General features: G+C 43.0%; 2 protein-coding genes across 3 annotated transcripts; both read right to left on the bottom strand.

Moving 5' to 3' along the window:
* Positions 1-405: 405 nt before the first annotated feature.
* Positions 406-7,819, bottom strand: LOC146671800 (E3 ubiquitin-protein ligase TRIM39-like). Its single transcript, XM_085404164.1, has 6 exons — positions 5,848-7,819; positions 5,346-5,441; positions 2,186-2,416; positions 2,082-2,104; positions 1,867-1,985; positions 406-1,717 (listed from the first exon to the last, which is right to left on the bottom strand). The coding sequence occupies exons 1-6, from the start codon at positions 6,385-6,387 to the stop codon at positions 1,158-1,160; spliced, it is 1,569 nt and encodes a 522-aa protein (XP_085260290.1). The 5' UTR covers positions 6,388-7,819; the 3' UTR covers positions 406-1,157.
* A 203-nt stretch (positions 7,820-8,022) lies between these two features.
* On the bottom strand, positions 8,023-13,425 carry gipc1 (GIPC PDZ domain containing family, member 1). 2 transcript variants are annotated; one of them, XM_085404165.1, is made up of 7 exons: positions 13,221-13,425; positions 11,055-11,623; positions 10,771-10,956; positions 10,424-10,604; positions 9,614-9,726; positions 9,451-9,532; positions 8,023-9,361 (listed from the first exon to the last, which is right to left on the bottom strand). In XM_085404165.1, exons 2-7 carry the CDS (start codon positions 11,352-11,354, stop codon positions 9,210-9,212), a joined length of 1,014 nt encoding a protein of 337 aa, XP_085260291.1. In that variant the 5' UTR covers positions 11,355-11,623; positions 13,221-13,425; the 3' UTR covers positions 8,023-9,209. The 2 variants fall into 2 exon arrangements, with proteins under 2 accessions (XP_085260291.1, XP_085260293.1); XM_085404167.1 differs by having other exon boundaries at positions 11,055-11,361.
* Between the last annotated feature and the right edge of the window lie 2,839 nt (positions 13,426-16,264).

The following is a 16,264-nucleotide window of genomic DNA, read 5'->3' as shown; positions in this document are numbered from 1 at the left end:
CAAAATAAGGACTGAGGAGGATAAAATACTACATCTAAAGCTGTCTTGTATTTTTTAAATTAGAAAAAGCAGACTTTAACTCTTGCTCCTTCTGGTCCTCATCATTAGATTGCATTTCCCCTTTAGAAGAAGATCTAAAATCGCATGCATCATCATCCCTACCATTTCTTTTTGCAGCATAAAGGTAAGTGATCTGCCACCCAAAAGCTTGATCTTACTAACATGTAACCTCTGCACTGACATTTTTGTACCAGCCTTCTCCTCTCCGACAGGAGAGGACAAAACAGCCTTTTCAGTGTCGCAACCTGGCAGTTCCATGTGTGGAGAAGAGGAGATCAAGTTTCCAGTTACATCTTGTATAAAGGACGCAATAAAATAATGTAGAGGGACAAGAGTGGTCTCAGAATATGATCATTTTATTAATTAAGGACAATTACCAAGCAATTATGTTCAGCATTTATACAAACAATGGTTGCGTGTATGCGTCATCATTGCATGGAAAACAAGCTGTTGCAGGAGTCACTGTACAAAACTTAAAGACTTAAAGACACACTTAGTCAGATAAACTAAAACTGTATAATATTTTATAAAACAGTTGTTGCAAAGCCATTAAATTCAGAATGATCACGTATGAAAAAAGTCCAGGTCAGATGAGTGAAAGTGTGTGTTCTAATGATTATACCGGCAGTGAATGACAGATCTGTGTCACATTTGAACCGGGCGGGGGGAAAAGCAAAACTTAAATCATCTGTGACACTCGCATGAGGTTGTTTGTGTTTTTCTGAACTAGAAGTGAAAATAATTGTGTTCCAGTGTGAGGAACCACTAGGGGGATATTGATGTTCATGACAGTAGGCAGGAGATGCTTAGTGTGACAGCCTGCCTGGCTGAGAAGTATAATGGAGCCTTGCTGCATAATTATTGCAACTGCGTCCCCTTGTTCACTCTAAAGAGCCTCTTTTGGCTTCGTAACCTGCAGTCAATCACTAAATGAACCCAAGTGAAATAAACCAATTACTGCTGTCATCACTCAGCTTGTGTCGTGCTCATTTTACCAACAATCATGCACTGACATAATTTGCTTAATCATTTGATTCACACTTGGGTCATATAATGAATTTCAATTCTACTGATGTCCTTTCTAAGGTCCTCACTAATCACCACGTCGCGCTGTTCCACACAGCCACCTTGGCGGGGCAGATTTTAAGAGGTTTGGGGTTGTTTCCGTTGATGTTAGCACCAGGGCAGAAGAAGGGGTACAACTTCTGAGTGAAGAAGTCATTGAAAGTGTAGATGGGTGTCATATTGACAGGGTTGGAGAAGATGACCTCTCCAGAGTCGTAGTCCAGCTGCACCCTTACTCGAGTTAGCTTCCCCTCCAGATGCAGCGGGGTGCTGGGCCTTGTCATGGCTGAGTACTCCCCCTCAAAGTATGAGATCATCCAAAAGCCGCCCTCGGGACAGCCCGAGATGCGGCCCTTCCTGTCAATGGACTCTTTGACCACCCCGAGCATCCACTCCACTTTGTCGCCCACCTCTACCTCCCAGGCGTGACGGCCTGATGTAAAACCCTCTGAGCCCAGAACAAACACAAAATGACCAAACCGTTCAGGATTGTCCGGGAGTTGCTGCAGGGATCCGCTGTTGGCCACACTGGTCAAATCCGAGGTGAGGGATAACCAGGAGTAGGCAGTGTTAGGATCCAAGGTGATGGGTGCTAAAAGATTACACATAGTCGGTGATTAAGAAGAAGAAAGAAATTTGAGATACGTTGAACTGTTTAAATGCAAAGATCTCTAAAAGAAAAAAAAAATCTTCCTTGGTGATGTATACAAGAATGTGTCACAGAGTCACGTGAGTTCTTACTGTACTGAACCAGATCCACCATTTTCTCCCACACGTGGTACTTGAGGGAACTGACATGCTTGGTCACATTTATAAGAGCACCTGAGACTTTTTCTGGATTCTTGGGTAGGATCTGTGCTCTGTGAGAGGTAAAAGAAACACAAAAAGAAAGTAGTGCTGAATCACTAGCGTTGAAGCTGGCATGACGCTGCCAAATACTTTTTTAAACCTCCTACCTTTTCTTTGTGTTTGTATAATTCTGAAATAAGGAAAGAAAGAGTTATAAGCAGTGTGTTTCGTGGCATGGATGTGATGCAGAAAACCGTTAAGATCTGCTCACCTGAAGGAAATTAACATCACTGGATGCAATCTCGTTCTCAATGGCAATGACAGCATGGGAGAAGGTGAGGATATCTCTGGCGATGCTGTCAGACTTCTTCTTCACTAGCTCTTTCTTCTCCTTATCGTCTTTCTGCAGAGTGGCCAGACGTTCCTCCTCCTCCCTCCGGAGAAACTCCCGCAGCTCCTCAAACTCCTCTTTGATCTGCTTTTCTGTGGCCTGAGTCTGGTTCTACACATGGGAATATGGATCAATGTAAAAATTCATTTCTAGTCTAATTTTCTTTCTTTATCCATACTTCCTCAAAAGGGACTTGAGGTGCAACCCACCAGCTCATACCAAAACATAATGTCCCAGAAGTGTTCTGTTGGATTTATGTTAGGCGAGAGTGAGGGTCAGTCAGTGGTATCAGTTCCTTCGTGTTGCCACTGCCTAGCCAATGGTGCCACTCCCTAAACATGATTGTTTCATCATGACATTCACACCAGTGGGCTGCTGGAGGTTATTTCGTAGGACTCTGGCAGTGCTCATCCTGTTCCTCTTTGCTCAATGACTCGGCCTCTGTGTGGAAAGGTTTTAGGAATATCACAAACTACAAGCCTAAAACCCCCCACTCCACTGATGACTTGCTCTTGGCCAACACCCTTAACGACTTCTACTGTCGTTTTGACGAGCCATCAGGCAGCCTTCACACCTCCAACGGCCCCAACAATAGAGACACTTTGGACACTAATTCCCCCACCTCTCCCCCCTCCATAGAGCCATCACCACCTTCAAACCGTTCACCAACATCACCCCCCTCCTCACCCCACACAAAAGAGGATTTCACACCACCTCCTCCCACCACAACTCTTCATATTCATGAAGCAGATGTGAGGAAGCAGTTTAAGAACCTGAATGCTCGGAAAGCTCCCGGCCCAGACGGCGTGTCTCCTGCCACCCTCAGACACTGTGCAAACGAGCTGGCCCCAGTGTTTTCTGGCATTTTCAACTCCTCACTGCAGGCATGTCATGTGCCTGCCTGCTTCAAGTCCTCCACCATAATCCCTGTCCCCAAGAAACCTAGGATCACTGGACTAAATGACTACAGACCCGTGGCTCTGACATCTGTGGTCATGAAGTCCTTTGAGCGCCTAGTTCTCTCCCATCTCAAGACCCTCACGGCCCCCCTCCTGGACCCCCTGCAGTTTGCATATAGAGCCAACAGGTCTGTAGACGACGCCATCAACATGGCCCTACACTTCATCCTGCAGCATCTGGACTCCCCAGGAACCTACGCCAGGATCCTGTTTGTGGACTTCAGCTCTGCCTTCAACACCATCCTTCCAGACCATCTCTGAGACAAGCTTTCCCAGATGAATGTGCCTGATCCCATCTGTCGGTGGATCACTGACTTCCTGACGGACAGGAAGCAGCATGTGAGGCTGGGAAAGAATGTCTCGGACTCCCGGACCATCAGCACCGGCTCCCCTTAGGGCTGTGTTCTTTCTCCTCTGCTCTTCTCCCTGTACACCAACTGCTGCACCTCCACCCACCAGTCTGTCAAGCTAATCAAGTTTGCAGATGACACCACCGTTATTGGACTCATCTCGGACGGGGACGAGTCTGCCTACAGGAGGGAGGTTGAACGTCTGGTGTCCTGGTGCAGCCACAACAACCTGGTGCTGAATGCCCAGAAGACAGTGGAGATTATTGTGGACTTCAGGAAGCACACAGCCCCACTCCCCCCCATCATCCTGACTGACACCCCCATCACCTCTGTGGACTCATTCCGCTTCCTGGGTACCACCATCACCCAGGACCTGAAGTGGGAGCCCACCATCACCTCCGTCATCAAGAAAGCCCAGCAGAGGATGTACTTCCTGAGGCAGCTGAAGAAATTCAACCTGCCAACACGGACGATGATGCAATTCTACACTGCAATCATCGAGTCCATCCTCACCTCCTCCATCACCGTGTGGTACGCTGGAGCCACTATCAGGGACAAACAGAGACTGCAGCGTGTTGTGCGCTCTGCTGAGAAGGTGATTGGCTGCAGACTCCCATCTTTGCAGGACCTGTACACCTCCAGGACATTGCGGCGTGCAGCTCGGATCTCAGCTGACCCTTCTCACCCTGGACACAGTCTGTTTGACCTGCTCCCCTCAGGCAGGAGGCTCCGGTCTATTCGCACCAGAACCTCTCGCCATAAGAACAGTTTCTTCCCCTCTGCTGTTGGACACATGAACAATAACCATATGACTGTCCCCGCCACTAACACATGACCCTACGCTGTGTTCACTGTATCATTCCATGTTTGGCACTGATCACCACCTGCACTCATGTATATATCTTTCAACGTAGCACTCTTAATTCTTACTCTCATGTATATATCTCATGTATATCTCATGCACATATCTTTCCACGTAGCACTTTTAATTCTTATCCCTACTTTTATTTTTTCCATGTCTATTTAAGTGTTATTTATGACACCATGTTTGCACTGAAGCACCGCAGCAATTTCCTAATGTTGTAAACCTGCTCAACATTTGGCAATAAACCCCATTCTGATTCTGAAACGAGCAAATAGCGGTCCTGCTGACAGGTTAAGGACTTTCTACGGCTCTGTCCACCTCTCCTAGAATAACGTCCTCTCTCCTGGAATCTCCTTCACGCTACTGAGACTGCGCCGGGAGAGACAGCAAACCTGAAAATGGCACATTGATGTACCATCCTGGAGGATCCGGACTACCTGTGCAATCTGCACAATCCGGGTATTGCCTCAAGCTACAAGTAGTGACACTGACCCTAGACAAATGCAAAACTATTGAAAACCAGAAAAGAATGGAACAAATGTCAGTGGCCTCCACTTTTAAAACCATGTTTTTGGATGGTTGTTTCACTGTTGCCCATCTAGAGTACCTGTTGTTAATCTAATTAGCACCAAGGCAACTGAAACTGACCATCAACCCTCTCTGCTACTTAACTGACCAGATCAGTATCCTGGAAGTTTATCTGATTTGATGTTAGACATTAACTTTTTTGAGAAGTATATTTCACCTGCTCTGAGACATTAGCTGACATATTTACACACTTAACATTGCACTGCTCAACTTCAGTCACTGTTACGTCAACTTCAATGTCCTCTAGTGTTTCGTGGTATCTGAGTGTTTATTGATACCTTGATATGCACAGTTGTGTCATCACACTCCTGCTTGGCTTCATAGAGGCAACGCAGGTTTTTCTTCAGAGGAATCAGCTCATTTTTCAGCTCTGCCTGAAGAGCGAGGATAAAGAGTCATATTTATCTTATTGTACATTGAACAATGTTAACAGTTTTCTCAGTTTGCAAAAGTATCACCTTCTTCAATTTGAAAGCAGTAAAGTGACATTTTCAAAGGAGGACTAAAAGGTCAAAGGTAGTTTGCTTAAATGGCAAATAGTTCAACTGTATTTATGTAGCTCCAATTAAGAATAGCAGGTGCTTATTTCATAAGGTGAAAACCGCATACTATACAAGAGAGAGCTCCAATTATTATGTGAACCTCTATAAGCAAGCGCTTGGTGATAGCAGGAAGGAAGAACTCCCTTTTAACTCCTTCCAGCATAACAAGGATCTGTGCGGAGTAGACATCTGCTAAAGCTGGATGTGGGTAACAGGAAAGGGAACAAAAGTACAATACCTTAAGATCCTGAGCACCTTCTTCTATGGGACACACTCGATGTCCGAGGTGCTTCTTGGAGGTGTGACACACACAGCACAGGACTTCAAAGTCATCCAGACAGAAGAGTTTGAGAACTTCCTCATGTGTACTGCACTTAAAATCCACTGTCACTGCTTGTTTCCCTGTATCACCAGCCCCAGTTCCCGCTGTGGCTCCCCTGCACCCGTGCTCCTTCAGGAAGGTTTCGGCCACATTCTTCAGAGCCAAGCTGACTGTGGGCTCAGTCAGCGAGCACTTCCTCCTGCAGACAGGACATTCACGCCTGGCCTTCTTCTTGTTCCAGAACTGCTGAAGACAGGCCCGACAGAAACTGTGGCTGCACTTGAGCACTACCGGGTCCTTGAAGATTTCACAGCATATAGGACAGGAGAGCTCATCTTCCAGCATGGAGCCTGACTGTGACGAAACAGCTCGAGGTCGCAGGAACGAATTTAGCTTAGAATTCTGAAAGAAGGTAAGCTTTAAAGGCTGGGAGGAAGCGCGTGGGCGCAACGCCATGGTTCTTGATGTAGGGTGTGTGGGAGGGGGAGCTGCTGTCTGTAAGTACCCTGCAGGGAGTCCAGAGAGCAGTCTGGACACAGTTTATGAGCAACCAAGGTTATAGAGCAACAGGGACTTGAAGAACTTGTTTACCTCGCTTGTAGTAAATACAGGACATGTCACCACCCCTCATTTGTTAGCCTCAGGGAAGCTTAGGAAACTGGACACAGTCCAGCCTATTGAAAATTCTTCTATGTAGAAAAAAGGTCGTAATAGTGAACCAAAGTTAAACTTTAAGCTTTTACCAGGTAAGGTAACACTTACCTGGTAAAAGGTCTGTTGTTCAAACTAGAACAAAGACATTGTGTACTCACAAACCTCGAATAAAAATAAGCTTGAAGTATAATAATAGCAAAACAAGTAATTTTGCTATTATTGTCATTCTTGGGACCCTCTGGAGCAGGTGATGTGGCGAGGAAGGCCAAATCCAAGCCAATTACAGATATAGTTTTTACTCAATTATTATGCATAACCCTATTTCTCTGTTCCTTTTATTTATGTATTTACTATTACTGTCCTTATTATCATTATCTTTGTTATTATTAGTCATTCTTATTTAGTTATTTATGACATCTCTCCATCTATATCTCCTCTCAGTAATATCATTTTCTAGAGCCTCATACATCACCATGTCTGACATTCATAGTTACAGAGGACATCCTTGCATGTGCAGCGCGCACACACACACTCTTGTTACTCATTTCATTAAATACAATGTTTTTTTCCTCATTTGTACTGTCATTGTCTCATCTTCATGCTTCAAATTTAGTGTCACGTTTAACAAAATATTTATTGTTAATTGCAATTATATTTGACGTTTGGTCTCATAGACTTTCTTTGCACTTTTTAGTGAGACTTGGCCTGTCTGCAATGTTTGAACTGCAGTAACTCATCTGAAAATCCTATTAAAGAAATGCTGAAAAAGCCCCTTTATAAAGTGGCAGGAACATCGGCGGCTCTTCAGTTTGTCACCTCCCTCCATTGAGGCCTGTAAGTGACCTCGCTGAGCTTGACCAGCACTATCATGTTGACCCAGAGAGATCTTATTACCTGCTGACACCTAGTTCACTGTCTAGTTAAATGTCATTTATATTTCAAGAAGACACAGGAGTGAGAAGAAACACAAACACAGAAAGTGCTCTCGGGCACGGTTTCTCAGAATCTTGGAAAAGACTACGGGTTTGTTGCAGTTTTGTCTCTTTGTTTCACAATAGTGGCTCAAAGTGTTGAATAAACTCATCCAAATCAAGATTTTTCAGACCAGATGCCACGGGGCAGTTTGTTGTGCTAAGTTGATGAAAGAAGAAACAGAAGGACGGCTGCTGTGTGGATGTTATTGCATTATATTTGGACACTGACACCGGTGTAATACAAAGCCATCAAAATAATGTCTTCTCCTTAGTTTTACAGTATTCTAGCATCATAACCCATTTAGGTATCCATGAACTCTGAAAGAATCAAACAAAACTACAAAATAGCTTCATACATTTGGATATACAGAAAAGGCTAAACACCCAGAGTTCTTTAAGACGTGTGTTTACCTAAACCAAGTAGCTGGCGCAACATTGCCGCTGTATTTTTTTCCTTTCAGTGAACAAACGACTGCAGGAGATGAAACTCATTTGGTCCCATTCTGCTTCAAGTGTTCTCATTTTTCAATCGCACGCACCAGAACGCAGACTTCTAACAAAGTATATAAAATGTAAGAAATAAGAAGAAATGAAGGCAGATCTATTGTCTTTTCTTTTTTTTTCTTTTTTTAAACACAACTACTCCAACTCATCACTTCTTTCTTCTTCTGTAATACTGCTCTCCATAATAAACTGCAACACAAGTTTTCATTATTCGTCAGTTATGCAAACCTTGTTTTAAAATAGACATCACGTCACCTCATATAAAAAACACACCGGCTATAAAAAAATAACAAGTCAACACGATCCACAAGCTGGAGACCGCCGCTCTTCTCTTTCTCCTAGCACATACTTCAATGAAAGTAAATGAACACTGATTTTCTCAAACACTGTCAAATGTGTGAAAGACAGTCTGCACGGTTAACTTCATTACATCATGGAATGTGTTAACAGTAAACAAACACCTCTGGTCTTTTTAGTCAGGAGCTACAATTTACTATGACTTCTCTCTGAGAACACTCCTTTTACCTTTACTTAAAAAGAAAAGAAAGAAAAATAAAAAGGAAAACCAGCAAAATTCATTATGAGGAGAGAAATGTAACAGCACATGCTTGTAAAACTGATCCATCACAGTAACATTTAGTGTTTCAGGACGACACTGTACTTCAGGGAGACCCATGCTTGTGCAATAACAGAGTCGCTCAACAGGTACAGTGTAATCCATGCTCACTTCCGTAGTTGGTTTACAGCGCGTGCAACACAGTGCAACAATCAAAAAAAAAAACCTGCCCCGTGTTTGGTCCACTGCCAGCAACTACAACAATGACATGCAGGTTCATGTGACGCAGTCGAAGGAAATGCTCGTTGGCGTGCTCGTATTTTCTGGGAACAGCTGGAAGACAAATAAAAGCACTTTGGAAGTCATCATAGTCACCTTCCTCTCCCGTTTACTGGATTATCCTCATTTTTAAGGATGAGTCTCCCAAAAACAAACAAAAATAAACAGTACAAACTCAAAAAAATAGAAAGAGTGCACAGTGGAATAAAAACAAACTCATGACGGTAGTGTTGTGGTTTTCTAGTAGTGCTCAATGTTGTGGGTGTAACAAGCACACACGCAAAGCAGGTCGTTCTGCTTCGGTTCTGTCGTTAAACCCGCCCGACCTTAGCGTCTCCGATGGCGCCCCACACATCGAAAACAAACTCATCGGGGAAGGCAAAGTCTCCCAGGGTTTCATCTAAAGCCTCTGCAAACTCATCCGGGTTCTTTTTGTCTTTTCCCAGCTCCACCATGGTAGCCGCTGAGGGGAAGAAAAAAAACATAAGATCTTTTTTAACTCACATCACGCTAAGTGAGACACTCACAGAGCCATCGGGGACTCACACTCACCCAGCTCGCTGTCTCTGATGCCCATATAACTCTCGAGCAGGTCATCCACTTTCTCGATGGCCTTTTCCTCAAATGCAGAGGGCTAGAAGAGCAGCAACGGGACATTTTATTTAAACAGTACAACCACCAGTTATTAGTTCACAGGTCTTGCAGGCATGCTCACCAGCTCCTCCACAGTGGCAGGCCCTTTAGAGCGAAGACGAAGGGTTCCTCTGCCGGTCCCCAGCTGAACCCCTGAAGCTGACCTAGACCCACCAGATCTCTGGCTAATCATGTCTACAAAACAGAATTAAACCTTTTCAGAAATAATTAAAGATTTCTCCCTCTGCTGCGGCAGTCTTCATCCTCTTTATTACTCTCTACTTATTACTCCGTGAGCTGGAAAACTGAAAACGTAGTTCGTTTACCACTCTAGGTTTCTGTTTAGGACATCTGATGTACTAATAAGGATGTTATTAGCACGATGAAATATATATTTGTAAGAGAGCAAGTGAAAAGGTGGGTCCAAGACGCAGACCTAGAATCCTGGCACAAAAACAAACCTGTACACCCTGTGGGGTTGCTCTACATTAGAAGTGTCAAGTCACTGTTCAAAATAACCTTTATTTACCTCATATTAGGCCTTGCCACAGCCAAAAACTTCAATCCTTTGTCTAGAACTAGCTGTTTGACCTGCCCTCCCCCTCGCTCTAAGCCAGCTTTCTTCTGATTGGCTACCCCTCATATGTAAAGGATGTCTCTTCCTCAGTGACATCCTACAGATCTAAGGGTACAAAAAAAACCCTCAATGTGTTAAGAGCAGGCCGAAACCAGACTGTTTTTTGGGGGGAAATATGCTAATGTAATTTTTTAAAAACATTTTTATCCAAATTCCTACCATATAAAACTATATATCTATAAATGATAGGAAAAAAGGAAAGCCCTAACAAGTCCCTTCAAACTAGGTTTTCAAGCATCTTCTTCCAGCACCTACCAAAGGCTTTAAGAGGCTCCACCAGCTTGATGGTGAACTCCTTTCCTTTGGGAAGCTCCTTCAGCATCTTGGCCACTTCATAGTGTCGACAGCCAATAAGGCGGTGGCCATTAATCGACTCTATCATATCCCCCACGTTGATGACCTGGATCTGGTGGATGATGCTGCCCTCACGAATCCTCTGAAAAACCATCAAAACAAAAAAAAAAAATCCAATTCACTATTAAGCTCATCGCTTTCTCCCTACAGCAAGTAATTGATTCACTTTCATTCCAGGGTCACGCCTTTACCCGGTGGTGCTTGAGTCAATAAAAAAACACTTTCTCCATCACTTAAACATTCCTCACCTTGATGAAAGCGTAGCCGGCTCCATTATCAGTGATCGTCAACCCCAGCGCATCCTCGCCTTTGAACACCTCTATCTCCTTTCTCTGGCCTTTAATGTGGGCAAAAATAAAGTCCTCTAGCCCGATCTGACCTCCCAATAGTTTATCCATGTCCACCTTGTGAGTGTTCAGAGTGCAAAACATAACCTGTGAAGGAAGACAAACATCAGTTAAATTCTGCCACAAGCATATCTGGAGCAAATCTATAAATCCTCAAATCCATTAATGTCTGCAGGAAGGCTTACCTCTGACGGTGGTATCCCAAAAGCCTCGCCAATCTTGGCGTAAAGCTCCCGCACGTTACTGAAGCCCTCGATGCGGCCTGTGGGGCTGCCGTGAGCGAGCTGGGTGTGGAAGATGAGGCGAGGCCGCATGCTGTTAGGTGGCGGCGGCAGGCCTTCGGAGGTGGCGCCTTCTCCCAGCCCGACGACCCCACCATCGATGCCTTCCATACCTGGCACATTGAGACCCGCGCGGATAGGCTCCGCTTCCTCGTTCTCGACCAGCGGGGACGCCTTCTTCCTTCTTCCCAATCCCAGTGGCATAGTAGTCCTATGAGGGGTTGCAGAGGGAGAGGAAGGGAGGATGGAGGCAGCTCTGGGGAGTTATGCTACAACTTTGACCAACATACACCTGCTCAGCTAAATCAGCTGCAGGTCTGCTGGATATGTATGTCACAGTAATAGTGTTGTCCTCTAGACCAGCTTGAGAGCCGTCTCAACCACGCACTGTATGGATTTAGGAATCCACACATCAGAGCAGCTCACATAGCTGGATCTGTCAAGTCCAGCAGCCTCCAGTGGAAGGTTTTTAGCTGTAAAACAAGAGACAAAAAACTCTTTCTTCTTTATACATGTACCATGGATTGTACATACGCAGTGGCATGCAAAAGTCTAGAGTCACAACTTATTTCTTTATTTTTTGTATCCAGGGAGCCAAAATTTCTTGTAATCTTGCACATTGGCTGGGTTTTTTTCTGTAATTTACAGTCAAGTCCTTGGTTCTGACTATTTTCAGGGGGCTTTGTTTTGTTTGTTTATTTCTTACCCAATTAACAATAACTTGTGAATCATTTCAAGGATAAAAAAGGCACAGAACTTTAGCAAAGAATCTGTTTAAAACGGTCTTGAGGCACTTTGTTAAACACTGCAGCAGCCTGTCACAGAAAACACAATTTGTTCCCATTTCTTTAGATACATCTATAAAGAAGATAACACAGTCTGACAGTTATAAAATAGTATCCTTGCACAAACAAGGTGATTCTCAAGGAGCTACACGCCAAATACTTGTCATGTCCTTAGAAAATAGGAAAAAATAAAAAATCCAGCAAAGACCTGAAATGGGACCTAAAGACATGCTGAAGCTTCAATCGAGCCATCTACTGCTCAATGAAGCCTCATCAGAAATAGTCTCAGTGGAACAGTGGCTGTCAAGAAGCCATTCTTAATGAATAGAAACAGAGAGAAAAGTCTGGACTGAAATTCAATGGCATATTTGACATTTTTCGTTCAAATCATCATCGATAAGTATGGAGGCGGCCAGGAGAGAGGTACAACAGTGAATGTCTACGGGAGTTTATGGCTGCAAACTGCTGATCTTGGCAAAGCGGATGGAATTCTGAATCCAGAAAATTACAATCAGAAAATTGCAATACAGTCTGGAGTGTCTAGCTGCTTTCATATTTCAGCATGACAGTGATCCCAAAAACACAGCAAAAGCAGAGGAACACTATCAGTCATGGCCTGGCCTCCCCAGACCTCAAACTTTAATTACTGAAGCAGGGATCATCTTGACAGCCAACATCCAAAGAGCCTGGAGAACTATTCCCACAGACTACTTAATGAAAATTACATGAAAGCCACACTCGCCTAAGAAAGTTTAGGCTGTGTTGAAGAATAAACGTAGTCATACAAAATACAGACATTCAAGCTAATTATACAAATTCTGTTTTGCCTTACATACTGTATTTCAATGGGTGTTTGCACATGTTTCAATAAATCACTGCACCCCTTCTCAATTTCCCAAACAAAATATAAAGAAACGAGGGTTGGCTTGAGACCTTTGCACAGTACTGTATAAGCTGTATAAATTGCTTCTTCTGAACACTGTCTACACATTATAGCTTGAACATTCATTACATTAGAAAACGCTAACGTTAGCTGCTAGCTCCAAGACGCAGTCAAACATCTTCCACTTGTAGCAACACAAATAACGAATAACAGTTAATACTCCAGTGGCCACTTAATCAGTTATCAGACAGTTATCAGACAGCTCATGAAACATGCAGCTGAATCTTTGACTGGCAATCCCCCATGTTAGTGAGTTACACCGTTACTCTTTCTCAAGATTGATTAGCTATCTAGCTAGCTGAATCAAGATCGCAGTAAACATGGAAGGCGAGTCATTCTTACCAGAGCACGAGTTTCAGCCAACTATCGTTAGCCTGCTAACGGTGCACTCGCAAATGACGTTACAGCTATACAGACAGTGTTTAATATTTCTTACTTCTGCGTAACGAACAGGCTAAATTGGCCTATTAAGGTTTAAGGGTACAGTGTATCTGTGTGTATGTGTGTCGGTATGCTGCTGTAGAGTTAGCTTAGTGCCAGCCCAACAGGGGTGGAACAGTGACGCATTCAAGGTTTCTCGTAAACACCAACTTTCCCCAGAGCGACTGCTTCATAGTCCGGATTTTAAAGTTTAATCAAGAAGAATAAGAACGACATGAGAGTAAAGCAATGTTTGGTTAAAATGTAGTAAAAAAATCACATGGATATGTCTATTAGAGGTCTGCTATTTTGACATTTTACAGGATCTTTGAGTCGAAGTTACATCATTACTGTCATTAAATTATATATAAATGTGTACTGTGAATGTATGAATATTATGAAGCGTTTCTTTAGTTTTTACGAAACGTTTGGATGCCGTTGTCTACTTAAACTTTTGATATTGTTGCTATTTCGCTTATGAGCGCTGATAGCTGTGAGCATACACCTCCCCCTGGAGGCCAAAATCATTTACGACAGCTGTCAATTATAAAACTTTAATTTTGAAGGTTCTTGCCGGAAGCATTTAGTGTTTCTGACGCTGACGTTTGTATGTCTAGTTCCTCGATGTGTTCTTTACAGGCGAACAAAACAAGCCCTGTAGAAACCTTTTCTTTAACAGCTTGGATGTATTAACTGGCTGCTTATGGTGTCCTTGAAAGTGACACAGTTTTTTTTTATTCGTGCATATGATATTTCCGACTATCGAGGCAGACAGACGTATTTCCGCTTGCGGTCTTCAAAATAAAACCAAGACTGCACAGTTTTAACCACGAAATTGCTATTTTTATCTGAATAGAAGATATCTAGATGATATCTAATCTGAATTCTGTTCATTTTTACACAGTAAATAAAAAAGAGACAAGGACACTTTAATACAACGGGAATAATTACATGGTTTCTTTGAACAATTCAAATAAGACTAATACAGAAACTTATTAAAAATCCCAAAAAGTTGATTCTGTTCTTCTACTGAAAACGCTACTTCCAGATGAATAGAATCAATCTTTTGGGATTTACTTACCTGGATGATTGAGCATGCGTCAAGACCTTTTAAAAAAATGTAAAATAGTCCATTTGAAGAGTTTATCATAGCACAAAAGTAACACTAGTGTGGGTCACTAATATTCTTATAGTTTCTGACAGTGTATCTGTCTCTGTACTTCAATACCAATTACCACACTTTGTTCATGTAAACAGGGATTCTTCGTCACATAGAGTTCCACAGGGCTCTGTGCTGCGACCAATACCTTTTACCTCATACATGTTTTCCCTGGGTAACATCTTTAGAAAACACTGCATGCATTTCCATTGCTATGCAAATAGTACCTTGCTGTATTTATTTATGAAACCAGATTAGACAACTTGGTTCGTTATACTATAGGCATTCCTGACCTCCAATTTTCTACTTCTTAATTGTGACAAAACCTCAGAAACCTGGTGTCTATGTACTCTGGATGACATTATCCCTCTACAGCATGACTTTTTTATTTTTGGGGAATAAAATATTTCTCCCTATTTTGGGGGAGCTTTAGGGTCCCTAATAATATATCAATCATAAAATTTGACAAACCTGGTCTGGGCCACCAAAGGGCCGTCATTCATTGCGGTATGTGGGCCATCTGTAGGTGGTGTGCAGCCACGGGCCAGTTGTAGACACACTGCTGGCCCTGTGCTGGCCCAGAACAGTTTGAGCTCTGGCCCCAGATGTCAGCCTAATGTGTACCTTAATCAAGCCATGCAATAACAACATGTGCCAGAACATGCAAAACAGTGCAAAAGTAACATGCCGAAACTCTGTTCAGACAGTGAATGGACTGATTTTTATATAGCGCTTTTCTACTCTCCCAGATTACTCAAAGTGCTCTATACAACATGCCACATTCACCCACTTTTGCTTAACTGAGTGCTTCCTAACTACATTCATACACATTCACATTCTTGACATGCAGACTGGAGGAGCCAGGGATTGAACCACTAACCTGTAAAATAGGTTAGTCCATAAACATGTAAAATAGTGATCTTTATCTTGCCTCCTAATGGAGATGTCTCTCATGTAGTGTAAGGCATGAAAATGTGGTTTGTTGCCTCAGGGCAACGCTATGCAGTGGAGGGTTAAGTTAGCCTCCAGTAACACTTTGAGGAACCTGGTAGTCATTTTTGAAGTATGTCTGACATGCTGACAAACTAGTTCATGCATGTGTTATTCTTAGATTGGACCATTGTTAATCATTATTGTCAGGTTGCTCTGAAAGATCTCTGGAGAGCCAGTTGATCCAAAACACTGAAGTGGGAGTAGCAAAAGGGACTAGAACACAGACCGCCTTTCTCCCGTATTGGCTTCTCTTCACTGACACTTTGTTAGTTCTAGAATTTAAACTAAAATATTTCTTCTTGCACACACACGAGTCTTGAATAACTAGACCCCATCATAACCATCTCTTAGATATGCTGCCATAAGCTCAGGCTGCCGAGGAACTTCCTATGATGCAATGAACATTTTTTTTTGCCATGTGATTTTATCTTTTCTCTGAGATAGTTTGTTTTCTCCTCATCTCTGCGAATGCCTCTTTTCTTTTCTCTTTCCCCTCACAGCCGGCTTCAGCAGATTGTTGCCCCTCCAAGATCCTGTGTCTGCCAGAGGTTTCTTCCTGTTAAAAGCAAGTTTTTCCTTTCTACTGTCACCACATGGTTCTTTAAGGGGGTTGGAAGGGGTCATTTGATTGTTGGGCATTTTTCTGTAATATTATTTGGTCGTTAACTTGAAATAAATTAAGCCCTAAATTTAAGCATAGTCCCTCTAAACCAAAATGTATGAGGCTTGCTAGATAACGTGCTGGATACAGTGAAACCTGAGAAAAGATTTTAAGGGAAACTGTTGTTACAATTCAGCTATATAATTAAAACAT

The sequence above is a fragment of the Rhamphochromis longiceps genome, linkage group LG4 (genome assembly GCF_057381845.1).
Source record: "Rhamphochromis longiceps isolate RC_006_pf linkage group LG4, R_longiceps_female_GT1.1, whole genome shotgun sequence".
NCBI lineage: Eukaryota > Metazoa > Chordata > Actinopteri > Cichliformes > Cichlidae > Rhamphochromis > Rhamphochromis longiceps.
Note: the sequence above shows the minus strand (reverse complement) of the source record. Positions and strands in the feature narration are given on the sequence as shown.

Excerpts from the sequence above, each read along its gene's own strand:
- LOC146671800 (XM_085404164.1), bottom strand. The coding sequence starts at position 6,387 with ATGGCGTTGCGCCCACGCGCTTCCTCCCAGCCTTTAAAGCTTACCTTC. Across the intron at positions 5,442-5,847 it reads AAGGTGCTCAGGATCTTAAG|GCAGAGCTGAAAAATGAGCT; the intron begins GTATTGTACTTT and ends CTCGCTCTTCAG. Across the intron at positions 2,417-5,345 it reads ACACAACTGTGCATATCAAG|AACCAGACTCAGGCCACAGA; the intron begins GTATCAATAAAC and ends TCCCATGTGTAG.
- gipc1 (XM_085404165.1), bottom strand. The coding sequence starts at position 11,354 with ATGCCACTGGGATTGGGAAGAAGGAAGAAGGCGTCCCCGCTGGTCGAG. Across the intron at positions 9,727-10,423 it reads GGAGCCTCTTAAAGCCTTTG|ACATGATTAGCCAGAGATCT; the intron begins GTAGGTGCTGGA and ends TCTGTTTTGTAG. Across the intron at positions 9,533-9,613 it reads CTGCCACTGTGGAGGAGCTG|CCCTCTGCATTTGAGGAAAA; the intron begins GTGAGCATGCCT and ends CTGCTCTTCTAG.